The 23,190-nt window shown below is 33.1% G+C and overlaps 14 protein-coding genes across 14 annotated transcripts; 3 read left to right on the top strand and 11 right to left on the bottom strand.

Annotated features, from left to right (window-relative positions):
• Positions 1–967: 967 nt before the first annotated feature.
• On the bottom strand, positions 968–2,059 carry EIN_381120 (hypothetical protein; the record flags this gene model as incomplete). Its single annotated transcript, XM_004258878.1, has 1 exon — positions 968–2,059. One exon carries the CDS (start codon positions 2,057–2,059, stop codon positions 968–970), a length of 1,092 nt encoding a protein of 363 aa, XP_004258926.1.
• Positions 2,060–2,940: 881 nt separating this feature from the next.
• On the bottom strand, positions 2,941–3,753 carry EIN_381110 (hypothetical protein; the record flags this gene model as incomplete). Its single annotated transcript, XM_004258877.1, has 2 exons — positions 2,941–3,361; positions 3,461–3,753. The coding sequence occupies 2 exons, from the start codon at positions 3,751–3,753 to the stop codon at positions 2,941–2,943; spliced, it is 714 nt and encodes a 237-aa protein (XP_004258925.1).
• A 1,007-nt stretch (positions 3,754–4,760) lies between these two features.
• Positions 4,761–5,666, top strand: EIN_381100 (hypothetical protein; the record flags this gene model as incomplete). Its single annotated transcript, XM_004258876.1, has 1 exon — positions 4,761–5,666. The coding sequence occupies one exon, from the start codon at positions 4,761–4,763 to the stop codon at positions 5,664–5,666; it is 906 nt and encodes a 301-aa protein (XP_004258924.1).
• Positions 5,667–5,748: 82 nt separating this feature from the next.
• EIN_381090 (hypothetical protein) lies at positions 5,749–7,096 on the bottom strand (the record flags this gene model as incomplete). Its single annotated transcript, XM_004258875.1, has 2 exons — positions 5,749–6,794; positions 6,838–7,096. 2 exons carry the CDS (start codon positions 7,094–7,096, stop codon positions 5,749–5,751), a joined length of 1,305 nt encoding a protein of 434 aa, XP_004258923.1.
• Positions 7,097–7,455: 359 nt separating this feature from the next.
• EIN_381080 (aminoacyl-histidine dipeptidase, putative) lies at positions 7,456–8,976 on the top strand (the record flags this gene model as incomplete). Its single annotated transcript, XM_004258874.1, has 1 exon — positions 7,456–8,976. The coding sequence occupies one exon, from the start codon at positions 7,456–7,458 to the stop codon at positions 8,974–8,976; it is 1,521 nt and encodes a 506-aa protein (XP_004258922.1).
• A 163-nt stretch (positions 8,977–9,139) lies between these two features.
• EIN_381070 (hypothetical protein) lies at positions 9,140–10,615 on the bottom strand (the record flags this gene model as incomplete). The annotated part of the gene is made up of 1 exon (XM_004258873.1): positions 9,140–10,615. One exon carries the CDS (start codon positions 10,613–10,615, stop codon positions 9,140–9,142), a length of 1,476 nt encoding a protein of 491 aa, XP_004258921.1.
• A 145-nt stretch (positions 10,616–10,760) lies between these two features.
• On the bottom strand, positions 10,761–11,597 carry EIN_381060 (hypothetical protein; the record flags this gene model as incomplete). The annotated part of the gene is made up of 3 exons (XM_004258872.1): positions 10,761–11,051; positions 11,130–11,279; positions 11,358–11,597. 3 exons carry the CDS (start codon positions 11,595–11,597, stop codon positions 10,761–10,763), a joined length of 681 nt encoding a protein of 226 aa, XP_004258920.1.
• An 865-nt stretch (positions 11,598–12,462) lies between these two features.
• EIN_381050 (hypothetical protein) lies at positions 12,463–13,191 on the bottom strand (the record flags this gene model as incomplete). The annotated part of the gene is made up of 1 exon (XM_004258871.1): positions 12,463–13,191. The coding sequence occupies one exon, from the start codon at positions 13,189–13,191 to the stop codon at positions 12,463–12,465; it is 729 nt and encodes a 242-aa protein (XP_004258919.1).
• A 1,711-nt stretch (positions 13,192–14,902) lies between these two features.
• Positions 14,903–15,916, bottom strand: EIN_381040 (hypothetical protein; the record flags this gene model as incomplete). The annotated part of the gene is made up of 3 exons (XM_004258870.1): positions 14,903–15,045; positions 15,088–15,392; positions 15,486–15,916. The coding sequence occupies 3 exons, from the start codon at positions 15,914–15,916 to the stop codon at positions 14,903–14,905; spliced, it is 879 nt and encodes a 292-aa protein (XP_004258918.1).
• Positions 15,917–17,359: 1,443 nt separating this feature from the next.
• On the bottom strand, positions 17,360–18,328 carry EIN_381030 (cysteine proteinase 1 precursor, putative; the record flags this gene model as incomplete). The annotated part of the gene is made up of 1 exon (XM_004258869.1): positions 17,360–18,328. One exon carries the CDS (start codon positions 18,326–18,328, stop codon positions 17,360–17,362), a length of 969 nt encoding a protein of 322 aa, XP_004258917.1.
• Positions 18,329–18,462: 134 nt separating this feature from the next.
• On the bottom strand, positions 18,463–19,578 carry EIN_381020 (actin, putative; the record flags this gene model as incomplete). The annotated part of the gene is made up of 1 exon (XM_004258868.1): positions 18,463–19,578. The coding sequence occupies one exon, from the start codon at positions 19,576–19,578 to the stop codon at positions 18,463–18,465; it is 1,116 nt and encodes a 371-aa protein (XP_004258916.1).
• A 225-nt stretch (positions 19,579–19,803) lies between these two features.
• Positions 19,804–21,003, bottom strand: EIN_381010 (GPI mannosyltransferase, putative; the record flags this gene model as incomplete). Its single annotated transcript, XM_004258867.1, has 1 exon — positions 19,804–21,003. The coding sequence occupies one exon, from the start codon at positions 21,001–21,003 to the stop codon at positions 19,804–19,806; it is 1,200 nt and encodes a 399-aa protein (XP_004258915.1).
• Positions 21,004–21,116: 113 nt separating this feature from the next.
• EIN_381000 (hypothetical protein) lies at positions 21,117–21,947 on the bottom strand (the record flags this gene model as incomplete). Its single annotated transcript, XM_004258866.1, has 1 exon — positions 21,117–21,947. The coding sequence occupies one exon, from the start codon at positions 21,945–21,947 to the stop codon at positions 21,117–21,119; it is 831 nt and encodes a 276-aa protein (XP_004258914.1).
• A 439-nt stretch (positions 21,948–22,386) lies between these two features.
• On the top strand, positions 22,387–22,911 carry EIN_380990 (hypothetical protein; the record flags this gene model as incomplete). The annotated part of the gene is made up of 1 exon (XM_004258865.1): positions 22,387–22,911. The coding sequence occupies one exon, from the start codon at positions 22,387–22,389 to the stop codon at positions 22,909–22,911; it is 525 nt and encodes a 174-aa protein (XP_004258913.1).
• Between the last annotated feature and the right edge of the window lie 279 nt (positions 22,912–23,190).

Below are 23,190 nucleotides of genomic sequence, written 5' to 3'. Positions count from 1 at the left end.
AAACAATATAACAAAAAGTGTATTATTATATCGAAACCACTTCTATGCATGAGTTTGGACATACTCCAACACAGGATAAAGTCATACAACAGGCACATACATTAGTTGCTTTTGCCTTATCATTTACCATTTCATACACTTGGACTGGACAAGCAGCACAACAAGCTGAACATTCAGACCCCAAGCAATCGTCTTCATTGATTGTGATCTTGACTGTTTTGCTCAGATACTCTTTTGTCATCTTTGTTTTTCAGTTACAATTTCCAGCCTTAAATAATTCACTTTCACTTTTCATTTCGACCATCTCAATCTACCATCTCATTTTTACCTTCTTGTTTTTTTTTCATTTTTTTGTCCTTTTTTTCATTATGAATTTAATCTTTTTTTTCAATTACTATTTGTGTTGTTGAAAAAAATTTGTGAGTCTTTTTTTGTGCCTTCTTAAAAACTATACTTTATATATAAATATACCATACTGTATAGAAAAATACCTTTACAGAGTGTATTCTTATGAAGATTTGATTCAAATAAGTTCACAGTTTTTCACCATCACAAAACTTCTCGATTAATCTGGACAAATTTTTTCAAACATCTTAGAAAGAACGCCATTTTTGTTATCAACTAACAAATACGCAACAGATCTTATAACCTTTGCACTAGAAATCACAGCCAATATTGAATATATAAACACTTTAAAGACTTAACAAAAGACAAGTAGAAATTGCTTTGAATGTTATTGCATTCTTTGTGATCTTTATTATTATAATAGTTTATGTATTAGTTCAAATACAAGTAATAGTAATATAATAATCTTATAGTTATTTATTATTAAAAATATAAAACTACATTATCAACTATAATTGTCTAATTATAAAACTATTCTTTTTATCCTATCAAACTAAATATATAAACAAAGTCACTTAACGCAGTAACAAAGCGTAGTGCAAAGCACAAGAATATTAACGGATTACCATAGATTGGTAAACACGAATGAGAAGTAATATTCCCCATTGGTAGCATAGAGTTGTCCATTTTGGGAATAAACCTTCCAATTTAAAACATTATAATCATGGTCAGTGTACCATATATATTTGTTTGCAGTTATTAAAAAGTATTTTGATCTATTTATAATTTCAAAGTCTGGGATCTCCATATTTTCAAATGTGTAATAAGGGATAGAGCCTTGAGTCTTGACAAAATTCAATTCCCAGTCTTGTGTAAACGGTTCTACATTTTGAAACACAACTTGTTGTGTCGTTGGAGTGTTTTCACTAGTGTAATCAAGAAAAGGTGGAGATGATTGAGTGTCACCTGGTTCGATTTCTGGAGTATATTCAAGGGTATTTCTCTCATATGAATTTGTGTTTGATTTGACACCATCAGCTTCAGGATTAAAGTCATATGCATCAACCTTAGACAATGGAAGAGGAGTATATTTCATATCTTTATCAGGGAGATCCCTATCTTTGTAGAGCATAACACTGGGAATATTTCGCTCAGTGTTTTTGAACAAGTCACGTAACTTTAAGTATAGTTTATACCCTCTTCTATTAATTTCATCTTTATAACATTTGATTGGATTTGTATCACCATTTTCAGTAGAGTAAATATAGTTCAGTCTTTCTCGAGAAACAGAAGATACGGATTTTTTGGTCGTTTTGCATTTTTGGTTTTTGTCGTTTGTTTTCTTCAGTTGCTCGTTCATTGTTTGCAAAAGTATCGGAACGTTCTTCTTGTCGTTTTTCTTTGTTCTTTTCCTTGAAGCTGCATTAGTTTTTATTGAAGAATCTTCAAAAGATGAGCCAATAACTGTTTCGTTTTGAAGTGGAATGGGATTTTTCTCATCATAGACAGTAGCTCCCTGAGAGTCATAGATGTTAGTAATTCTATAGTAGTCCAATGTATTTGTCTTTTTCGAAGTCTTTCTCTGCTTTGGTGCTATTATAATGGTCCAATTGAGTTGGCGAACCAATTCCACTGCACAACAGTGTAAATAAAGATATGTGTCGTTGTTTGCAATTACGTGCGGACTGTTGTATGTTTCAGCTTTAGATTGCATGTGTTGGGTTTTGTAATTTCGAGTTGATACAAAGTTGTAATATATTGGGCATATGGCGGCAAAATCAAAGATATCTGACTTCTTATTTTAAAAACATGAGTCTTTCACCGAAGTTTATTATGTTTTGAAAAACACTAATACCACTACAAAATAATGCTTCAACCACATCGAATAGTTTAGAACACAAACTTTATAAGATGTAACATGTTACAGTTATCTTTATTGGTGTTCTATTTCGTAACAACAATTAACATCATTTTTTAATTAACATTATTATTATAATAACCTGAGTGTTTCGATATTAAATTGCGTTCTTTATACTATTATTATATTAATAGTAAATTAATATATACTAATATTCAGAATGATTATTACATTAATAAATAACTCGTTAATTCTCATATAAAATATAAAAATAACATGTTAATTGTTTTTATATTAATTAATTATTTTAATTATTAAATAGTTTTATTATAATTACTAATTTAACGCAGTTATTATTACAGTTTGTTGTGTAAAAAGTATTTTTAAGACTTTTTTTCGACTATCTGGTTTGCTATTCATAATAGAAATCATATTAACACTAAATAATAATTCTTAATTGTTATTTATAAATTGCTTATGTTAATTAGTCGAATTCAAAATTATATAATTATAGTAAATAATTATTATATAATAATAATATAAAAACCACAAAAAAAATGCAAGATACAATTTAATTAACAAATTACAGTTAAATTATTAACTAAAACAGCTAAAAAATGGTTTTATTTAAAAAGATGAAAATGCAAACTTGAGTCATTTGATACAGTTATTGTTAACTAAAAATAGTTTATTAATACTTCTATTAATTAATAAAAAAAAGGCTAACAAAAAGAACTTTATCCAAGAGCTTCGTACTCTTTTTTCTTTCCAGTCTTAATCTCGCTGCTTGAAGTTGAACCAGTGATTGTGGGATAGCACGCCATGAAGAATCCACCGCAAATCAAAGATACTGCAATTAACGTGACAGAGAAGTCGTTATCTTCCATTGGCTTTTCACCACAGAGAACCATTCCACTCGAACTTTGTGAAGCTTCTTCTGTGAGTTGTTTCTCTGGTTGATTTGAACTTTCGGAGTAATCAGACCAGTCTGGGACAACACACCCGGTTTCATTGAAGCAACAGTTGTACGTCTTTTCAAAGCAATACTTCTGTTGGTTCTGCCATGTGTCAACAGACATTCCTGTTCCCCAAACCAAGCACAACGATCCGATGACAATGAATGGGATGCATCCACAAGCGGCTGGGCATGTAATAATCCTTCTTATTAATATATAGTAAAAAGTAATTAAAATATAGAATAGAATTCCAATAAACTCGAATACTATTCATTATAATATATTAATTAATAAAACAAACCATCCAATACACCCAACACATGGAATGAATGATAAAATCGTCATGATGGCGACACCCGCCAAAAAGACGACATTCAACAAAGCGAACCAATAGCCCGACTCATAGACAAAGTGATAGATATCCATGTCTTCAAGAGTATAATCAGAGATACATGTGTTGTAGTCTTTCAAATCCTTTGAATAAACAAAGGAAACAGCGACAAACGGGAAGATCAAGATGATCGCAATGACCGTCAAAATGATCCCAATTATGGCACCGATAGCGGCTCGCTTCACTAAGGCACAACAACCCATCTGAAATTCGAGTTTTTCTCCGTGTTAAAAGAGTGATTGCTTTTTAGTTTTATTAATAACAAAAATACTATTAGTATTTTTAACTGTGGAGTACAACTGTCTGTCCGAAAATGTATACAAATTCGAGAGATTCAAATAAGTCGGCATTCCACCGTTTTGGTGAAAATATTTTTATATTATCAAATTTTATTTTAAACTAACTATTAATTATTTATAAATAGTATAATAATAGTTAAAAAGAAATGTTTTTCCCATTTTTTATTGTGGTAAAAAAATAAACTTTTTTAATATTGGTTTATCACTTATTATAATTTCTTTATTTTAAACAGATTTAATATACTATAAGTATAATAAACATTTTATTAATCTATACCTAAAGTAATTATATTTTAGTTAATTTCAATTCCTCAAAAGTCGATTAATTCGAATAAGTTTGTTTCCACGTAGCATTTTTTCTTATGAAAAAAGATTTTGACAATATTTTAGATGAAAATAATGACAAATGGAGGTGAACAGTATTTCATTGTAAAAAATTGAAAAAAAAAACTTAAAACAATTCAAATTGTTTTTTTGATTTTTCTTTAAATTTTTATTCATTTTGTTTAAGAAAATTTTAAATAATTTTTATTAAAAAAAGAATTAAAAAATCGGTAAAAAGAGCAATAATTGTCATGCCCTTAATGAAAAGAAACGACAAATTAATTGTCATGGTAATTATTTATTTTTATGTTTTAATTATTTTAGTAAAATTAATAAAACAAAACAATAGTACAAATAATATGATAAATACAACTTAAATTTATCTTTATAAGAAATAAAGATCTTTGGACAGACAGTATAAATATGTATGACAAAAGCATAAATGTCTTATTTTTACTATAAATTTGGTTAATTTTTAGCCATTTGGTAAATACCATTTTGTATTATAATTTGCCATTAAAATACTATTACCAATTCTTAGAAAAAAAATAAACTGATAAAAAAAACATTTTATAAAACAAATTTGAATGCCACAAGAGTTTGTCCTCCTCCAGTGTTTTGAGTGTTGTTCCTTTCAAGTCCACATCAAAAACAAAACAAAGAAATTTGCGTGTAAAATGTGTGGGGCAAAGCAGTCGTATCGGCACATCTTTGGCATTTCCAACCAAGCCAAAGACCTTCGACTTCTTTGTGGCAAATACAACTCCGAGCGAATAACAAAAGAAGAACAAGAAACACGGGAAAAAGGCGAGCAATATTTGATGGCGCAGAATGAACTCGAAAATGAAACTGAATATAATAGCAGCGAATTATTCGAAGAAAAAAAATCCACCCCTTCCCTATGGGAAAAATTTAATGAACCAGAAACAGACGATGGCGGGTTAATCCATCCAACAACGCCACTTCAAATCGAAAAAAGAAGTAAATTAATTCGAAAAGAAAAGATCGAACCAATCACTTTGAAAGATACAAAACCACCAATTGCACCAAAAGATGTCGACAACTTACTCGGACTTTTTAACACCTCAAATTCATCAAAAAGTAAAGTAAAACCCACCCACTGCAAACTTAAAGTCCAAAGTCCAAAAGATGATGATTATGATATCGACGATTTGATGGACTTATTTGAAGAACACATAACAAAAGAACCAACAAAGAGTGAAGCAAAACCAATCAAACAATCGACACATCAAATTTCGAAAATTGAAGACAAGAAAAACAACTCAAAAAAGGAGACACAAAAGGCTTCTACGGATCATCACACTCTCACACCAACACTTTTAAAGACTAAACCATCAATTTCATTCGCTGCTTTACTCAAAAAAGAAACACAAAACAAAAAGGAAGAGACAGACCACTTTCTATTCGTTCAAGAAGATCCTTTAACTCCTCAAAACACACACAAAACAGGGTCCGCCTGGGACGACTTTTAATTTATTTGTAACACTTGAAATCCCTTCGAACGTTTGGAATACATGTAACTAAAAAGGAACAGAAATACATTAGTACTATCTCTTACTGCGCATACGCAATTCCTATCGGCGCAGTGTCTTGGTCTTGAAATGTTGTTGATGTTGGAAATGTGAAGAACAGGATCTGTGCAGAGTCCACTTTTTGCTCCAAGTCCTTCATCACTTCGTAATGTCGACGTGGTTGTGGCGGTGGTGCAATCGTTTCCAACAACTCGATATCACTGAACACGTCGGGTCTTGGTCGAAGTAAATAGACTGTAGTCACTGTCACAAGCAATAACATGATTTCAAAGAAAACGGTTGAGACAAATGGTTTGTTCGATATCGAGAGTTCTTGTGTGAAGTCAAAGAGTGTGATGAGCACTAGTCTTAAAAACACGAGGAAGTAACACATCTGCACAATTGTGATCTTCGACTTGAGCATATCGACTGATGTGATGGGAACGGTGTCGGACAGAATATATAACGTCAGGTAGTGTTTGTTAATCGCGACGAACTTCCCTGTGATCGGCAGAATGAAAAAGAGTCCAATCAAAGAAACCATCAGTCTGATGTCTTTGAAGACGTGGGAGAACATCGAGACAACAAGATAAACAAGTAAAATCACAACAAATGGCTGCGTCTGTTTGTTGAGAAGAGAACGAAAGATCACGCCAAACCCCATTGTTACCAAACAACACAACACGAGTGGGGTATAGTCTGTGAATGCGTGTAGAATTGCAGTTGGATAGAAGAAGTAATTGTTTGGTAGGCCAGTGCCGTTGTATGTTGTATAATACACACTAGAGAATAAACACCTCATCACATAGATCACCAACACGACGAAAAGCACTGCGTGAACTTGTTGGAAGTGTTGTTTGTGATAAAACCACCACACACTATACCCAATCGCCAATAACGAGAACGCGACTAAGAGCGCCAAATACAGTTGTGGTGATCCTATTTGGTTCATTGGTAACTCACTCTTCCCATTGGTGACATGAATTTGATATGCAAACGTGAATACATGTGACATGTTACACGACAACAATGCAAAGTCATACACTCCACTATGTGGGATGACTTGTGGCTTATTATTCTCAAACGAGTCTACACATTAACTCCCATTCTTGTCTATAAATATCCAACAAACATATATCACAGACACTTTTAAGTCTTTCACACTTTTCTCGGTCAGTCGCAGTCGGCATCACTGTGTAGTCTTTCCCTCTTTCACAAAGTCCAAGATACACTGGCGTTGTCATATTGGTGTTCGTTGTCGCAATGCTTAAAAGGCCTTCATTGCCTATACTGAATGAGAATAAAAAGTTCCTTGTTGTTCTTAATGTTCTTGTGTTCGAATTGATGTACGCACTCGATTGCGTTGCAAATAGAAGATAGACTAGCAACATGATTTTTTAGTTTTGTTCTTGTTTGATTTTTCTCGTCAAACATTTAGTTTTCATCCAGAATTCTATTTGCAGGTATTATGTATTATAAAAATACTATAAATACAAACTAGTTAAATGCCATTTCTTAATAAAGTGTTCGATTTATTATATTACTTTAATTATTATATTAAAAAACTATACAAAAAACATAATAATCGGATAAAAAAGAAGTTGATATTCATTTAGTATGTTAATAATAAAATCAATAATATTATAAGTATATTATTAATAACTAAATAAAATGATTTTTCTTAATGTGAATGTTCTAACTTCTGAGTGAGACAATTGAGATTTGAGAACTTCCAATTACTCAAAAGAAGATGACGGGATACTTTACCATCGCACACAATGACGAGGTGTATACCTCTATACTCACAAAATGCTCAACGATTCCGGAGCGCGTCTACTGGAAATGGTTTTTGCGTTTAAGTGAGATACCTCGTCCGAGTTATCATTGCCTTCCATTTTCGGATTGGGTGCTTTCCCAAGCCAAGTCCCTCCATTTAGAGGCTTGCAGAGACAAGTCTAATAATGTCTGTGTCCATATCCCAAGTTCAAAAGGATATGAAGCCGCGCCTGCTGTTATTCTCCAAGCACATATGGATATGGTAGCAAGTGTTATTGAAGGCAAAGACTTTGACTTTACTACAACACCGATAACAGTGTTGTTCAAAGACAAAGTGCTATGCGCGGATGGGACGACTTTAGGGGCCGATGATGGTGCTGGAATGGCGTCGTTATTTTCTGTGATGGAATTGCACGACACTTTTCTTCATCCCAAAGTCGAGTGTTTGTTCACGACTGATGAAGAGCCGGGGTTATTGGGTGCTATTGAATTAAAAGAGGGCGAGTTGTTTGAATCGGCTAAATACTTGATTAACGTCGACTCAGAAGATTGGGGCGAGTTATGTGTGTCATCTGCTGGATGTGCACAACGTAACATGACACATCAAATCACTCGAACGTGTGCTACTGGCGACTTAGTAGAGATCAAAGTCGACAATTTTGTTGGTGGGCATTCAGGTGGAGAGATCCATAAACAGCGTGCAAGTGCTTTAAAATGGTTAGTCGCGTTAGTGTTGCAGACGAATGCAATTCAGCAAGACATCAAATTGGTCCAATTCAGTGCTGGACATACAGACAATGCCATCCCCATGAAAGGTGTGATGAGTCTGATACTTCCAAATGGTGAAGAATACATGAAGAAAGCAAAGGAGTATCACACCGCCCTCTGCACCTTATATAAAGGCGCAGAGAACGAAGAAGGTCCCAAACTCGACATTAAAGTAACACAGAATGTGACAATGAATGCACTGACTCTTACAGACTCCGTGAACTTCTTGTATTTACTCAAAGACATTCCACATGGAGTTATCAAGTTTTCAGACGATGTGCCAGACTTGGTCGAAACTTCGAACTCGTTGTCTATAGGTAAGATCGATGATGATAAAACGTTCATATGCACACTATCGAGAAGTGCAGACAACAACCACCTTGCTGAAGTTGTCCAGTCAATTGAGATCTTGGCCAAATTCCACAAGTATGTCATTGAAGTACCAACTCCAGACATTGGAGGTTGGCCTGCTGCTGTTGCTTCGAAGTTGGTTGAAGAGACTAAGAAGACGTACAAAGAGTTGTATGGGCAGGATATGAAAGTGATGGCTATTCATGCTGGTCTTGAGAATTCAATAGTTTTGAATCAATATCCCAATATGAAGTTGGAGTCAATTTCTATAGGTCCAACTTGCAAAGACGTCCACACTCCACAAGAGACAATAGAAATAGAGTCTGGAAATAAGCTTTTAGACTTAGTCTTTGCTCTTCTTAGTAAGTTGAACTAATTTAAATGAACGCCTTATCAAACATGATTAATATATTTAGTTATTAATAGTATAATAAACTAATATTATAATAACTAATATCATATTAGTTATTAAGCTAATTATCAATAATAAAAGGATTACTAATTATATTATTAATAACTTAATACTATAATTTGAACAATCAATTTGCTTTTAACAACTTTTCTGTTTTTGTGAACAGAGTCTTTGTAAGTAAAACGACTTCTTCTATAACGTGGAGAATTGTTGTGAAGAAGTAGAAAATGTTCGACAAATAAATAACAAGCCCGACATACGGAATTGTTGCAATAATTTTGAAGAGCATCTTTGATACTCCAGTGGGTTCACAAGGACCAATGGACATCATAGTACATCTCATGCCAGAGGAGTCCAGTTGTGATCCATACATTAAAACATTAGGCATAATCGATATTATTTGCATCACAAATCCAACAGACGACAAGCATATGAATGATGCTATTAACACCACAGAACCAGGTAGTGTTTTTCTAGCTTTTAATACAAATTTAGACACGCCTGGGTATCGTGTGAACAACTGCCGAGCTCCAAGAAACACAGTGAACGCCGAATACATATTAAGAAGTAACAGAATGATGAATCGCAACACAAACAAGTTATCTCCATTGATCACATCAAGCATCTTTTCAAAGGGGAGGATCTTCCCCGACGTCTGAGGAATGAACCCACATTTCCAGCCACATTGACTATATAAGATATCTCCATACAAACTGACTATAATACACACAACGTATGTAGCTGATGACAATATAGCTAATACGCCAAATATGATTCTAAATATCATCATCACTATATAAGCTCGTGTCTTTGGTAAATGTAATGCGTCGTACTTTTTCTGATACAATTCTAACTTCAATTTAGTGTACTCTTTAAATTGAGTAGTACTGTGTTGGGGAGCATTTAAATAGTCTGAGAGATACAACTTCTCGTTGCGCTGGTATGGCGACATCTCACTAAATATCGTCCCACGGATCATTTCTATACCAGTGGATGCCGTCCCATACCCGCCATAATACACTAATATCACTCGCCCGCAGAAGACCAGACATATAAAAATCGCACACGTGCCTGAGATCAGCCATTCGATGACGTTGTTATCATCTTTGACATACAATTTGTTCAAACTGATTTGAGCAGTCGGGTCCAAGTTGACAAAAATGGATTCAATTGAAAACCCGTCGTTGTTCTCAACTTCCATTGTTATAACAATTGGTGCTAATATAAAGACTAAGACGGAAAATGCCGTTATCTGCAAAGTCACACTAATAGCGTTGATCACGGCGTGTTTGTCGTTTAAGATGATCACGGAAAAGGGGACGACGACGCAATAGACTCCCGTGAAGATGATACCAATAATGATTGAAGAGAGGTTTAAGTGATCCGTTGCGGGTAACAATGGATAATTCACTGAGTACTCAAACGTGTTTAAAACAATCAGAAAACACGTGACAAGAGCGCACACAAGTATGATCATAAAACTCACCAAATTCATTAACACGCGTTCCAAATAGTGGAAGGTGAACACCAAGAATATGACAAATATAAATGACACAACAACGATAAGAGCAACAAAAAATTGGAGGAGAAAGGAGTACTCCATCTAATGCTTTTGATTATTGCAGTTCAGTTTTTGAAGTTCATTTCTCACATAATGTTGAAAGATACCTCCAAAGACAAATGATATTATAATTAGGTTATTTATTATAATTTATAGAAATTGTCATCCAACTCGAAGTCTGAACAAATTACTGATTTTGAGGAGTCTCTTGTTGGAAAGGAACCGTTCCAAGTTCCTTATCAATCGGTTCAAAGCCGAGTTTTGCGGGCTTGTCGTCTTTAGAGACGTGGAAACTGACGATGATTTGCATGCCAATCAACAAAAAATAGACAATCAGAGAAAGTCCCAGCATCACCCCACTATATCGCAAAAATGGTGTTTTAAGGACTTCAGAGCAATACGGCAAGTCGTTCGAAGAGATGGAAGTTTCAGTCACATTGACAACAGGTATCTTTTCGTTGAAGTTGTGGCACCCCCACTGGACATTAATACGTCAAAGTTGGTAGAGTTTGTTTATAGTTATATTATAGTTGTTGTATAGTAAACAAATACAAACCACTTCTTCGAATTGTCTGATCTTGTCCTCGTCAGTGCCCATTTCGCTCCACCCACGCTCTAATGTTTTTTCTGTCGAAATCACTCCAGAAAGGGAGTAAAGCCCGATGAACGTGACGATAGCTGTGGAGAATATCAGCATGACAACGGTCTATGGGTAAGTATACACTCAAAAAGACACTTGAATAATAGTTAAGTAATTATAATTAAATAATAAAAAAGGACAAACAGCCATCGTGAAGATCTTGCGTTGAAGAATACCGCCAGTGATCGATACAAGTCCAGTAATGAAAGTTATAGCCCCAGTAATTCCAGTTAATATTGTCATGACCATAATGTTCCATGGGACAAAGGTGTATCTGTTTTTGTAGTGAACAATCGCAAAAATGGTGACACCCAATATGACTAAGGACATCAGTGTTACAAGACTTGACACAACAACAATTAAAATCCTGCTAATTTTCCACATCCACTGGAAATTTCAGTTCATCCAAGAAATCACTTCTTATTAGTTTTTTTACTATTGTTTTATCTATTCGAATTTTTTGCTATATATATGCATTATTTTCCAAAAATTTGAATACATATATATAGTTTATTTTTATTATTGAATATAGGAATTGTTTTGTCTTTAGAAATTAGTTTAACAAAATTACCATTTTTTGAATTGTTTGGTATAACAATTTTTTTTAGAAATGTTTTTTATTCTTATTTTTAGAATGATTTTAATAATTATTTTTATTAACAATTATTACAAGTGTTTTATAGTGTTTTAAATAAATAATTTTTTAATAATTAATAATACAGAAATTGTTCTAATACTTATTATTATTGTATTAGATGTAATAACTTCATAATAATAACAGTGCCCAAATCATTTTCCTTGTTATATAAATTAATTATTTGTTGACAAACAAATAATTTTAAAAGAACCAAAATCTGAGTTTGTATGTAATCACCGAGAGTGTAATAATTGATACTTCGTATAAAACTAAAAGATTTAAAAGGAATACAAAGTCTGGATTTTGTTTAACACGTTTAATGAATTCAAACAATTCATTGATTTTAACAACCATCGGATTGTTTTACGAAGCAAAATGTTCATCAAAATAAACCATATTACAATAATAGTTTAATAGTATTATTAACTATAAATAACAAGCAAAACAAGTGAAACAGTTATATGTGGCATCCAGTTTTTGATGACAAAATGCAAAACAGTTTTATAATAACACGAATGTTTTCGTTGAATTAAAGTCCTCCAAAACTCCCATTAATTAACGCACAAACAACTCCCATTTCGATGAAATAATTGAACTACAAAACAAAATGAATTACAATTTGATATTTGGTCGAATATTTGGAGTTAATGACCGCACACACGTGAACGTCATTTCCTTCTCTTTCTCTTGATCTTTCTCCTCTTGTTGTTGTTCGGATTTTTTTTCTTTATATGACTTAAATGAGTGTGACATTCTTCTTGAGAGTCTATGTTCGTCGAAGAAGATATGTGGGAAGAGATGGGACTTCTCCAACTTCGGTGAGAAATATCCAGAAAACTTCTTCTCTTCCTTCTTCTCTTCTTTCTTTGCTTTTTCCTTCTCTTTGTACTTCATCGATTTTTTCTTCGCGAATTCAAACACCTCCTCGGGCAGTGATTTTGAGAGTTTCACCGAAACTTTCTGCTTCTCCTCGTTCGTCTCTTTTTTGTATTCCGAAGAGTGCTTAGAAAAGTCTCGTAAGAAGTCTAAGACGTCCATCTCCCGTTCTTCTTCCTTCTTCTTATCATTTTCTATTTGCAATTGTAAGTCACAGTTCTTAATCTTTTTGAGCATCAAATCGTCTTTGGCTTTTTCAATCTCCGCTTTCAACGCTTCGATTTCTTTCACGTGCGAGTCAACAATTTCCATCTTTTCTTTAAACATTGTATTATAGTCTTGAGCTATCCCAGTAAATTGCTTTAAAATGTGCGAGAAAATGGTCTCATCGTCTTTGTTGGCCATCGAAAGACACAATTCGTGCGTCTCAGGTTGGTACCCGTCGCTCATCGAGTCGCGATCCATTGCGTTTTTCGAGATTTCTCCATTTTTTTTAATACCACTGCCGAAACCCTTTCACCTCGTTTTGGCTTTTTTCTTTTCGACAATTTTTGCTTTGGGTCGCCACTAAATTGGGCAATCCGTCCCGGTTTTAACAATCGGCATGTTCGCCGATGTTGTTTGGTTTTCCTTCTTCAAACCCTATGTCTTCACCAAAACTGCTTGTTGTGATTCAATTTCAATACAATTAAAAAAAAAATATGATAATAGTTATAAGTAAAAGCCATGCAATGACACCTTGGTTTTAACTACCTTTTTTTGTCAAGTGAGTCTTGATATGGGCTATTTTTCGAGAATAGAACCTCCCAAAAAGAAGTTATTTTTTTTTTGCCAAAAACAACAGAAATATTCTGAATGAAAAACCAGGAATTGTGCAATGAAAAAATGAATGTCAAATTTTTGGGATATTGTGACAGTTTTAATTATTTCTATTAATCAATTATTTACGCCTAAATTATTAGAATCAACAATTCTAATTACTTTATCATTTTTTTTAATTACAATTGTTGGAGTTTACAAGACTAAAAAATAAAAAAAATAATTAAAAATAAAAAAGTATTAATAAAGTTGAAGGGGGTTTCTTTAAATTATCGGGAATATCAGGTTATTATTGCCTGTACTAAAATATTAGTTTGATTTTCTTATATCATCCCGTCAGGTCATATGAAAAACAAACCAATATATTTTTATCGGCACAGAAATGGCAAATTTCAATACTCCCCATTTTTTTAAAGCCAAAATCAAACAGAAGCCATTTCGAATGGTGTTAAAAAAATCCAAAGTGATTGATGCCAAGTATTTAATCGATTATAATAAAGAATAATTATATAATAATTACGAGTCTTTTCCTGATTTGTTAAATCAGTTTAAACCAATATTGTTTTTGTACCAAAATAATTATCAGCTTATTATATAATGAATGGGATGTTATTGTTCTTTGAGTTGAATAATAACACTTTGAGATTTGGTGATAAATTTTTGATAAAGGAAAGTTCACCACGAAATCAGGAGTTTCTGAAAAAACTTTGAAAGTCTAAAAAAGACATATAAAAATATTTACTAGTTCGAATTATAGTTGAAATATTAGAAGATACTAATTTTATTCAAAACAGTATTCCTTTTTTTGACGCCGATCTTAATAAATTTGTTTTTAAGATTTTTCATTTAATAAAACTGTTTTACCCCAAAAAATGATGATTTAAATTAAAAATAAAAGATGAATTGCATTTATTTTTGTGATCATTTCCGAAATATTTCGGGAACTTAAATGAAAATAAATCAGTGTAAAAAATCTAATTTAACTGAAACTTAAAAAAATAATATAATTCATATAATATTATGATAATTTAATAAATTATTATTAAATAAATATTAATAATTAATAATTAATAATTAATAATTAATAATTAATAATTAATAATTAATAATTAATAATTAATAATTAATAATTAATAATTAATAATTAATAATTAATAATTAATAATTAATAATTAATAATTAATAAATTTAATTTGTTAGTTGCAAATATATAATAACCAATTAATTATTAAAAGTTTCTATTAACAAACTATAATAAAGTATAATTAATAATTTATAATTCAAATATAAACAAAAATTTGATGTAAGAACTTGGAACTGAAAAGCTATAATCAAATTATATTGTCTATGCAAATGGCTAGTTCATAAACGGAGTATTCATTGTGTTAGGTAAATCTTGTGCCATGCAGAATTGTGTTTGTCGCAGTGGTTGGTTCTGTGGGATATCAAATCTAATTTGTGGATTTATTGGATTTGAGTAACTTTGGTGTGGTGTGTTTCCTTTTTGTAAGTATTATGAAATATGATTCTCAATAAACAAACCAAGAACGCTTGTGATTTCGTCAAGCCCACAGATCAAATTGCCACTCATAGCTCTTATACTATCGATGTAATACTGTCGCAAGAATGGTCTTTCTATCAGTCCAGATAATTGAATGAATTTAGTAAACCCGATTTCAAAGGAAGGGAAATTATATCCTTTATTTAAATTCTTTCTGATCTCATCCATAAGTATAGTGTTTGTATTAAGAAGGGATTGTGTGGTTATACTTGACTCGGATGTCGGAGTAGATGAGTTGGAGTTGGACCCCACTATTTTTGACGGTCGTATCCGCTTCTCGTTGTTCCTATTTATCAATTTTGTCGCAGTTTTTTAATTTCTCAAAATTAAATTAACAAAAATATAAAAATCTTTGCGACAAAAAGTCGACAAAACAAACGATTTCAATGAGTCAAATTTAGGTTTTTTCTTTGACTCGAGTTTGGAGGTGCATTTTATCGAGCAGGATATTAGTGTCGCGATTTCTCTTCCTTCTTTCTTTAAAATAACCTTCACCTTAAAAAGAGAATCTTCGTGTTGACTCGATAACACAGTTAATTTGCATTCAACAGTAAGTATATGTTCTTCCATTTCTTGAATTTTATATTTTATTGGTGGACAATGAACATAAGGCACTGGACGATTATCAATGGTGTCATATAATAAAATACACTCGACATCACTGGTATCAAGTGCTGTTAAATTTGAGTTTAAAACTATCAGAAAGTTGCATTGTTTGACTACAGTATAAATTTCTTTTGTTCCAACCATCTGCGTTCTCGCTGCGGTTTGGCGACTGATGTAAATGTCTTCATTTGTCGAAGTGGCCATGTAATTATTAAAATAATTCGTCTCTGTTATTTAAACCTGGCATTCCATAAAAGTTGTTTAACTTTTCTAATGGTTTGTGGATATTTCTTGTTTATAAAATGCACAAAAATTTCCACAATAATACTTTTCTTATAATTAATTTCTTTATTTTTTGTCTTTAATTAAAATTAATTATTTATTAAAAATATACTTATTTTATTAATTAATTTTAGTATCTTTAATAAATAAAATAATTTAAGTTTGTTTTGAAGAGTTGTATGTTATGAAAATTCTTCAAAAAAGAAAAGTGGAGATAATTTTAAGGGGTATAGTAACCCAGTCGTATTAATTTTTTCGGGATAATATGAAATTTTTCGATTTAATTATTAATTAAAATATTGTTGATCGTACTTTTTTTTAAATTCAAAGATCTTCGGACTTCATTGAATTTTTATAAAGACTTGTTAAATATTGTTAAATCTGATGAATTTTTATATGGGTTTGATTTATTGTTCCAATTGCTTTACTGTTCAAAAATAATTAAATAGCATTTGGATGGTTAATTTATTTTTTTAAATACAGTAGTTTGTTGTAATTGAGTCTTGTAGTTTGTCATGTACTTGATCTACTATTAAAAACAAATTGAATTTAATTTAATTAAAATCAACATGTTGTTTCTTTTGTTGTATTCAATATTATTTTAACCCACATAAAAGTTAATTTTTTCAACCAAACAACTCAATAAACCGACACAATAATGTATCGTTGTGTTTTTTTAGACAGACTAAACACTGAAGAACTCATTAGACCCATTTTTTCATCTTACCAATAATAACTTTTATAATTTAAAGAAATAATCACTTAAATATTTTAATGTTTATAAAAGTGTTGATTATAACACTTAAATATAATCAATACTTACAAAATATTGATAAATATAACAAACAATAATGCTTAATGATTTAATTGACTTCAAATGCAATAAGTAACTATCAAAAATATATTTCATTTGTTGTAACTTAAACTTTCCAACTTTACTTCATGTTTATTTTTTTAATTAATGGTTGTGTATTAATTATAACAATACTTTATTTATTAAAGTAAAACAAATAAAAACAACACAATTAAAATACAATTATCAATTTACAAATGTGGTACAAAGTATCGACCAATAATTAATAATTTATAAACCATTGTAAAAACTGAACAAGAAAAGATCTTTTTGGACTTTAAAAAAAATAAAAAACGTGTTCATTATTATTCAAATAGTATTTAAATTAGTCGAAACATTGGTTCTGGTTGAAACTTTAGTTCCACATCTGAATATACAGAGTGTTAATAGCAATAACAAAAATTACAAAAATTTGTAATTAATATAGTTAATGTTGCTATTTAAAAAAAATAGATTTTATAACTATTTTTTACGTTTGTGATATTAAATAAGAAATAAGAATTGGTATGACACTAATACTCTTTTAGACCAGTTGGAAAAGCACTTGCACTTGCTATGGAACATTGATTATCTTTATTCCTCGACATTCGAATGTAACCCTCTTCGCCCCAGTTGGTCCCCCATGAATTTTTGATCAAGTAATACTCAACACCGTCTTCAGTTGTCCCATACCCAACAGCGGCCATACAATGGTCGATGATTTTGCGGCACCTTGGTTCATCGTAAACACCACTTTCGTACAATTTGAACGAATCGTGTGTGGCATCAACACACACACCAACGGGGTGTTCATCGAGTGTTTGTGTCAAAACGTCTTCATTAATTTCGAGAGATGTATATCCTGAGATCCCAACAACTTTATTGGCTTTTGTGTATGTGCACTCTCCATCAATACCAGTGTACGGAAAATCTTTCTCGAGACCAACACCATCCTTCTTGATGTAGTTGAACGTCAACGCAAATGTTCCTCCACCTTTACACCCAAGACTGCCTTTAGCACAATCAACGATTTGTTGTTCCGAGAGGTCCAATGTGTCTACAGTGTATTTAGTGAAGCCTTCTTGAAGATACAACGACTCTAAAGTGGACACTGAAGCAAATGAATAACACGAGTGACAGTCACTAAACTCGTGTTGGTTCTTCACGCTTGTCACTATATGGGCATCTCTCCAGTCAACATTCTTTTGGTCTTTTTTCATTGTTCTTTTCGTTCCAATTTTCTTTGGGGTTTCCTCTGAAAGAGGCAGAGGAAGCACTGGATTGACTTTCAAGTACTCTTCATTTGTCATATCAGCAAATGGGCCATTCAACGACATTTTAAAAGTGCTTTGGAGTGCGTTATGTTTTGAGACCACTCTTGCGTTCTGTGCAAATATAGCTCTTCGCCTCAGAAATTCGACTGCTTGGTATTTTTTATTGTGGAGTGTGTACCATGTGTTAAAGTCGAGCGAATGGACTGTCGCCAGTAAAAATAACAACATCATATTTTTCGAGTTGATTTTAAATGTTTTAAAATTAAAAAGAAGAACTACAATCAAATGTTTTATAACTAAAAAAAGAAACCTCAAAGTGGATCTGACATTTTCAATAACAAAAAGTTCATTCTGTTACTTTCTCACTTTTTTAAGTTACTTCCAGACTCTTCATAGTCTTCCTTGGCAGTGGTCAAGTATTGGAAAGTCGATAATGAAGCTAGAATAGAACCACCAATCCACACAGAGTATTTGCGCATCTCCGGCGCTATGACTTTAACTTCCATGGTTCTTGGTGCCAACTTTTTAATCTCATTTTCCATACGATCCCTTAAGCCAGAAAACATCGTGCTTCCTCCAGACAACACAATGTTCTTGTACAAGTCCTTTCTGATATCAACATCACACTTCATGATCGAGTTGTATGTAGTCTCGTGAATACCGTCACACTCCAAACCAATATACCCCGGCACAAAGAGTGCTTCGGGACATCTGAAACGTTCATTCCCAATAACAATTTCTTGGCCATCGGGAAGTTCGTAACTCTTCTTGAGATCAACAGACTTCTCCATCTTCTGTAATTCGTCCATATAGTCACCCGCTACATAACACAAATTCTCTTTGATGTCTTTGCATATCTCTCTATCAGCAGTCGTTGTGAATGAATTGCCGCTCTCTGTTAATATCTTCATCATGTATTCTGTTAAGTCTCTTCCAGCTAAGTCAAGAGACAACACTGAATGTGGCAAAGAAAAGCCTTCATATACCGGTACCGCATGTGTCACGCCATCTCCACTATCAAGTACAAGTCCAGTTAATCTACCCGATGTGTATAACGACAGCACAGCCTGTGGGCATATAAATAGCGACGGCACGTTGAACGTCTCAAACATGATTTGCATCATCCGATTTTTATAAGCTGAGGTTGTTGTTGGAGGTGCAGTGAGCAACAACGGTCGATCTTCTGGTGGTGTTTTGAGTTCGTTGTAGAACGCGTGGTACCACAACTTTTCCATGTCATCCCAGTTAGTGACTACACCATGTTCAATTGGGTATTTCAATGTCAAAACCCCTCTTTTTGAATCTGCCTCATTTCCCAAGTACACGCTTTTGTTCCCAAGTCCTGCCATTACATTTGATTCTCGAGGAACTCCAACGATCGATGGAAAGACAGACCGAGGAAGACTTTCTCCTGACAGTCCACATTTGCATAATCCAGAGCCGTTGTCTATAACTATCGACTGAACTTCCTCTCCCATGTTTTGATGGTTTATTTTGTAGTTCAAAAGTGTAATAAGAGTTTTGCTCAATGGACTTCAAGATTTCCTATTTTTTATAAATATAACAAATTGTATTATAATATATAGTACATTATGATAATAAAAAAGAGCACCACTTGATATTCAAAAGTAACTATTTAACGCTATATTATAGTACAATTTACTATAAAACTACCATTTAAAATAACAAATACGAACCACAAATTAGTGTGTTTTTGGCTTCTCTGTGGTTTCAAGTTTCTCGGAAAGGGTGTAAACGTATACATGCCAACATATGAGCAAAATATTCATCACGAAGACAAACAACCCCGCGCAGTAGATTTCAAACATCGAATTTTCCCCCATAAATTCAAGCTGATAACCGTAATAAAGCCACACTCCATATGAAGCGACATACATTGCTATTACTGTTATGGTCAACACAATATGATGCAATGCTCCTTTCACGATTTTGGGGACGACAAATGGGAGTAACACAAACCACCAAATGAAGTACTGCATTGTGTACACTTTATTGAAACAGACAAAGATGCACGTCATCAGATACCCACAGAAGATAATATCTTTCTTGCAGTACTTAATAGCAACAGCAACAAGACAGAGTATTTGTGGCAAAAAACTGATGAGTGACCGAACAGTAGACTTCGGGAAGTCAAATGCCAAAGAGAGGTAATACCAATACACTGACAGATTGTGTCGATGATCCGTTCGAGTTGCGTGGTACAAGTACGTCTCCCAAAGGAATTGGAAGCCGTAACGATAGTAGTAGAACGCAGTGAGTAGTGCAAATGTCCCGAACGATACAATTGGGAACAAAAATCGCTCTTTCGAAAAAAAAGACTTGTTTGGGAAGAACGCGTCCAAAGCAAATAGAATAGGAAAAGCGTATAAGACGGGGTAGATCTTCATATGCACTGCAAGACCAAAGAAGAATGAGCAGAGGTAGATCTTCCTCTTGTACAAAAAGTAGAACGTCAAGATAACAAAGAGACAGACCACTGCCTCTGCGTTCCCACGTGTCGAGATGACGATACTCATCGGGTTGAATATCCAAATCGACGTATAGACCAACGACCACATGACTGATAATGTTTGTCTCAGCATTTGATATTGTAATGCCCCAATAACAACATCAAAAACACAGAAGAGGATCTTCCCAAACTCTTCATTCAGTGTCACGTCGGGTATTAACATCTCAGCCAAGAGTGGGGTATATCGGTATGTAGCTCTTCTATATGGTGATTCCCCGTCCACTATATACCGGGATGCGTCATTATATACGTCGTAATCTATATCTGTGTATCGTAGGTTCATAACTTTGTCTTGATACATCCCATACATTATCAGCCCAACACGGAGGAGAAATCCCGTAAAGAAGAAAAGCACTACGAGGGACTTACTCATCGTTCCTTATATTGGAATTTTTAGATGGGTTTTTATTGAAATAGAACCAGAAAAGACAAATTCTATACTATATAGTAAATGGTACTATAAAAGTTATTAGAATGAACAATCAATTAGAACCCACGACTTCTCTTTCTTCCAGTGTACTTAGTGTCTGGTCTGACATCCAAACCTTTCTCACGTTGTTTTTGTTTCTTGTTTAAGATCCACTCACGACTTTTTGTTTTAATCTTTCGTGGTTTTGTCTCGTTCTTGAACTTCTTCTTATCGACTTTGATGCTGGTCTCCTCTTCATCGACGACATCAACACCTTTTGCCATTGGCATCCCACCCTTCTGCTCTCCACACATTAAAACGATGTAATACTTCTTTGCTTTTTTACTGTTAGGGAAATCGACAACAACACCCCCAGTAAACCCTGCTTTAGCAGCCGCATTGGTTATCATTTCCAAGTCGAAGTGTGACTCGGGATATAACTGAAAAACACACCGAGAACCTCTTTTCATACACCCAAACAAGGACTCAAATAACTTTCGAAGACGCGACAACGGATTTTGTGAACGTTTGTCTGACTGACATAACCACTGGATCGCAGAGATCGAAATACACCCATCAAAGGTGTTTGGACGGAAGGGAAGATACCCACCCATATCACCTTGTACTACACTCCCATTACTCTCTTTTGCTATTTTAAGCATATCAAAAGAGATGTCCATGCCAGTATATAACTGTCCGTTCATTTCTAAAGTCGTCCCTGAAAACCCGGACCCACACCCTAAATCTAAAATGTGGAGATTGGTCCGTCCATTCAAATTCATCAACTCAATCGCACGCTCTGTCATTTCTTGTTGAATAAAAGACATACGGGAATTCGTGGAGTACTTCTTCGCCTCCTCTTCATTGTAAAAGATTTCTGCTGGAGCAATATGCTCGGGACGAGACATTTACTTTAAAAAAGGTTTGAGAAATTTAAAGTAATTTAAACCCTTCTTATTCATTGAGAAAACTAATTTCGACTCTTTAATTGCAAATATAGTATTTTATATCTATTTATTTTAATTAATTATAGTACTTTGTTCATTTTTGGTAATTAATAATTCATTTTTGTTTTTCAATTGAAAAAAAATAAAACTTTGATGTTTTCCTTTTGTACTATATTTGTATAGTTTATATAGTATATGATAATTATTGTATTATTACATTCAAATATATTAAAAAATAAACCATATTAATTTAGTCAATAATTAATAAAATAATTATTAATAACAGTAATTAATTATTTTAATAAAATATATTATAGTAATAATAATATTATTATTATCACAAATAACAAAATCCAAAAAGACAGAAAATGTGTTGAATAAAAAACACTTAAAAAAGCGGATGGAAGTCGAACAAAAGATCACTATATCCACACAGAAATTCAAAAAACTGGTACTTAGCGAAACCAAACAATTGTCACCGCAACCGCCACGCAAAGAACTGAATTTGTTATGGGCGTCAACAAAAATGATATTAGAACGAGATGGGTTACTTCAAGAAGACTCCAACGGCGACCAGAAGCTCAAACGCGAAGAGAAGCTTCAACAACAGAAAAAGCAAATCCAAGAGACACAACTCCAAGCGGAAGCAAACAACAAATTGATTCAAGACACTCTCATTGCTTTAGCGAATAGAGTGAATAACACAAAAAAGATTGAGAGTATCGGGACACAAGAGATAACAGTACAAGATGCTATTAGTCTTGAATATGCTCTTCAACTCATCAAGACGATGAACGAGATGAATAAAGAATCACTCAACCAACTCAAGAAAATCGAGACGGTGAAGTCTCTAGGTGAGACTGTGACACGGGATAGTTGTAGTATTGCCCCTTCAAGACATCAAATGTCTCTTGAACTCAATTGATTGTTTATTACTATCGAAACTATAATTTTACTAGACTTAATAATTTCTCCTCTTTGTTTTAAGGTGAGAACAAAAAAGAATTTAAAAAAGCAGTTGGAGAATGAGTATGGTGACTACCATCACTAATGAGCCCTACGGTTTGTCTATATTATTCATATGAATATAGCGTCTTCACACTTCTCAACTCAAAACATCTGCTTTTTGATTGTAATACTATAAATATAGTAACATGAATTATTCAAAATACTAATATTTTAGACCACAGTGGCGTCGCTAAAT

The sequence above is a fragment of the Entamoeba invadens genome (assembly GCF_000330505.1).
Source record: "Entamoeba invadens IP1 unplaced genomic scaffold scaff_1105074725225, whole genome shotgun sequence".
Taxonomy (NCBI): domain Eukaryota; phylum Evosea; order Mastigamoebida; family Endamoebidae; genus Entamoeba; species Entamoeba invadens.
This window is presented reverse-complemented; position numbering and strand designations above follow the sequence as displayed.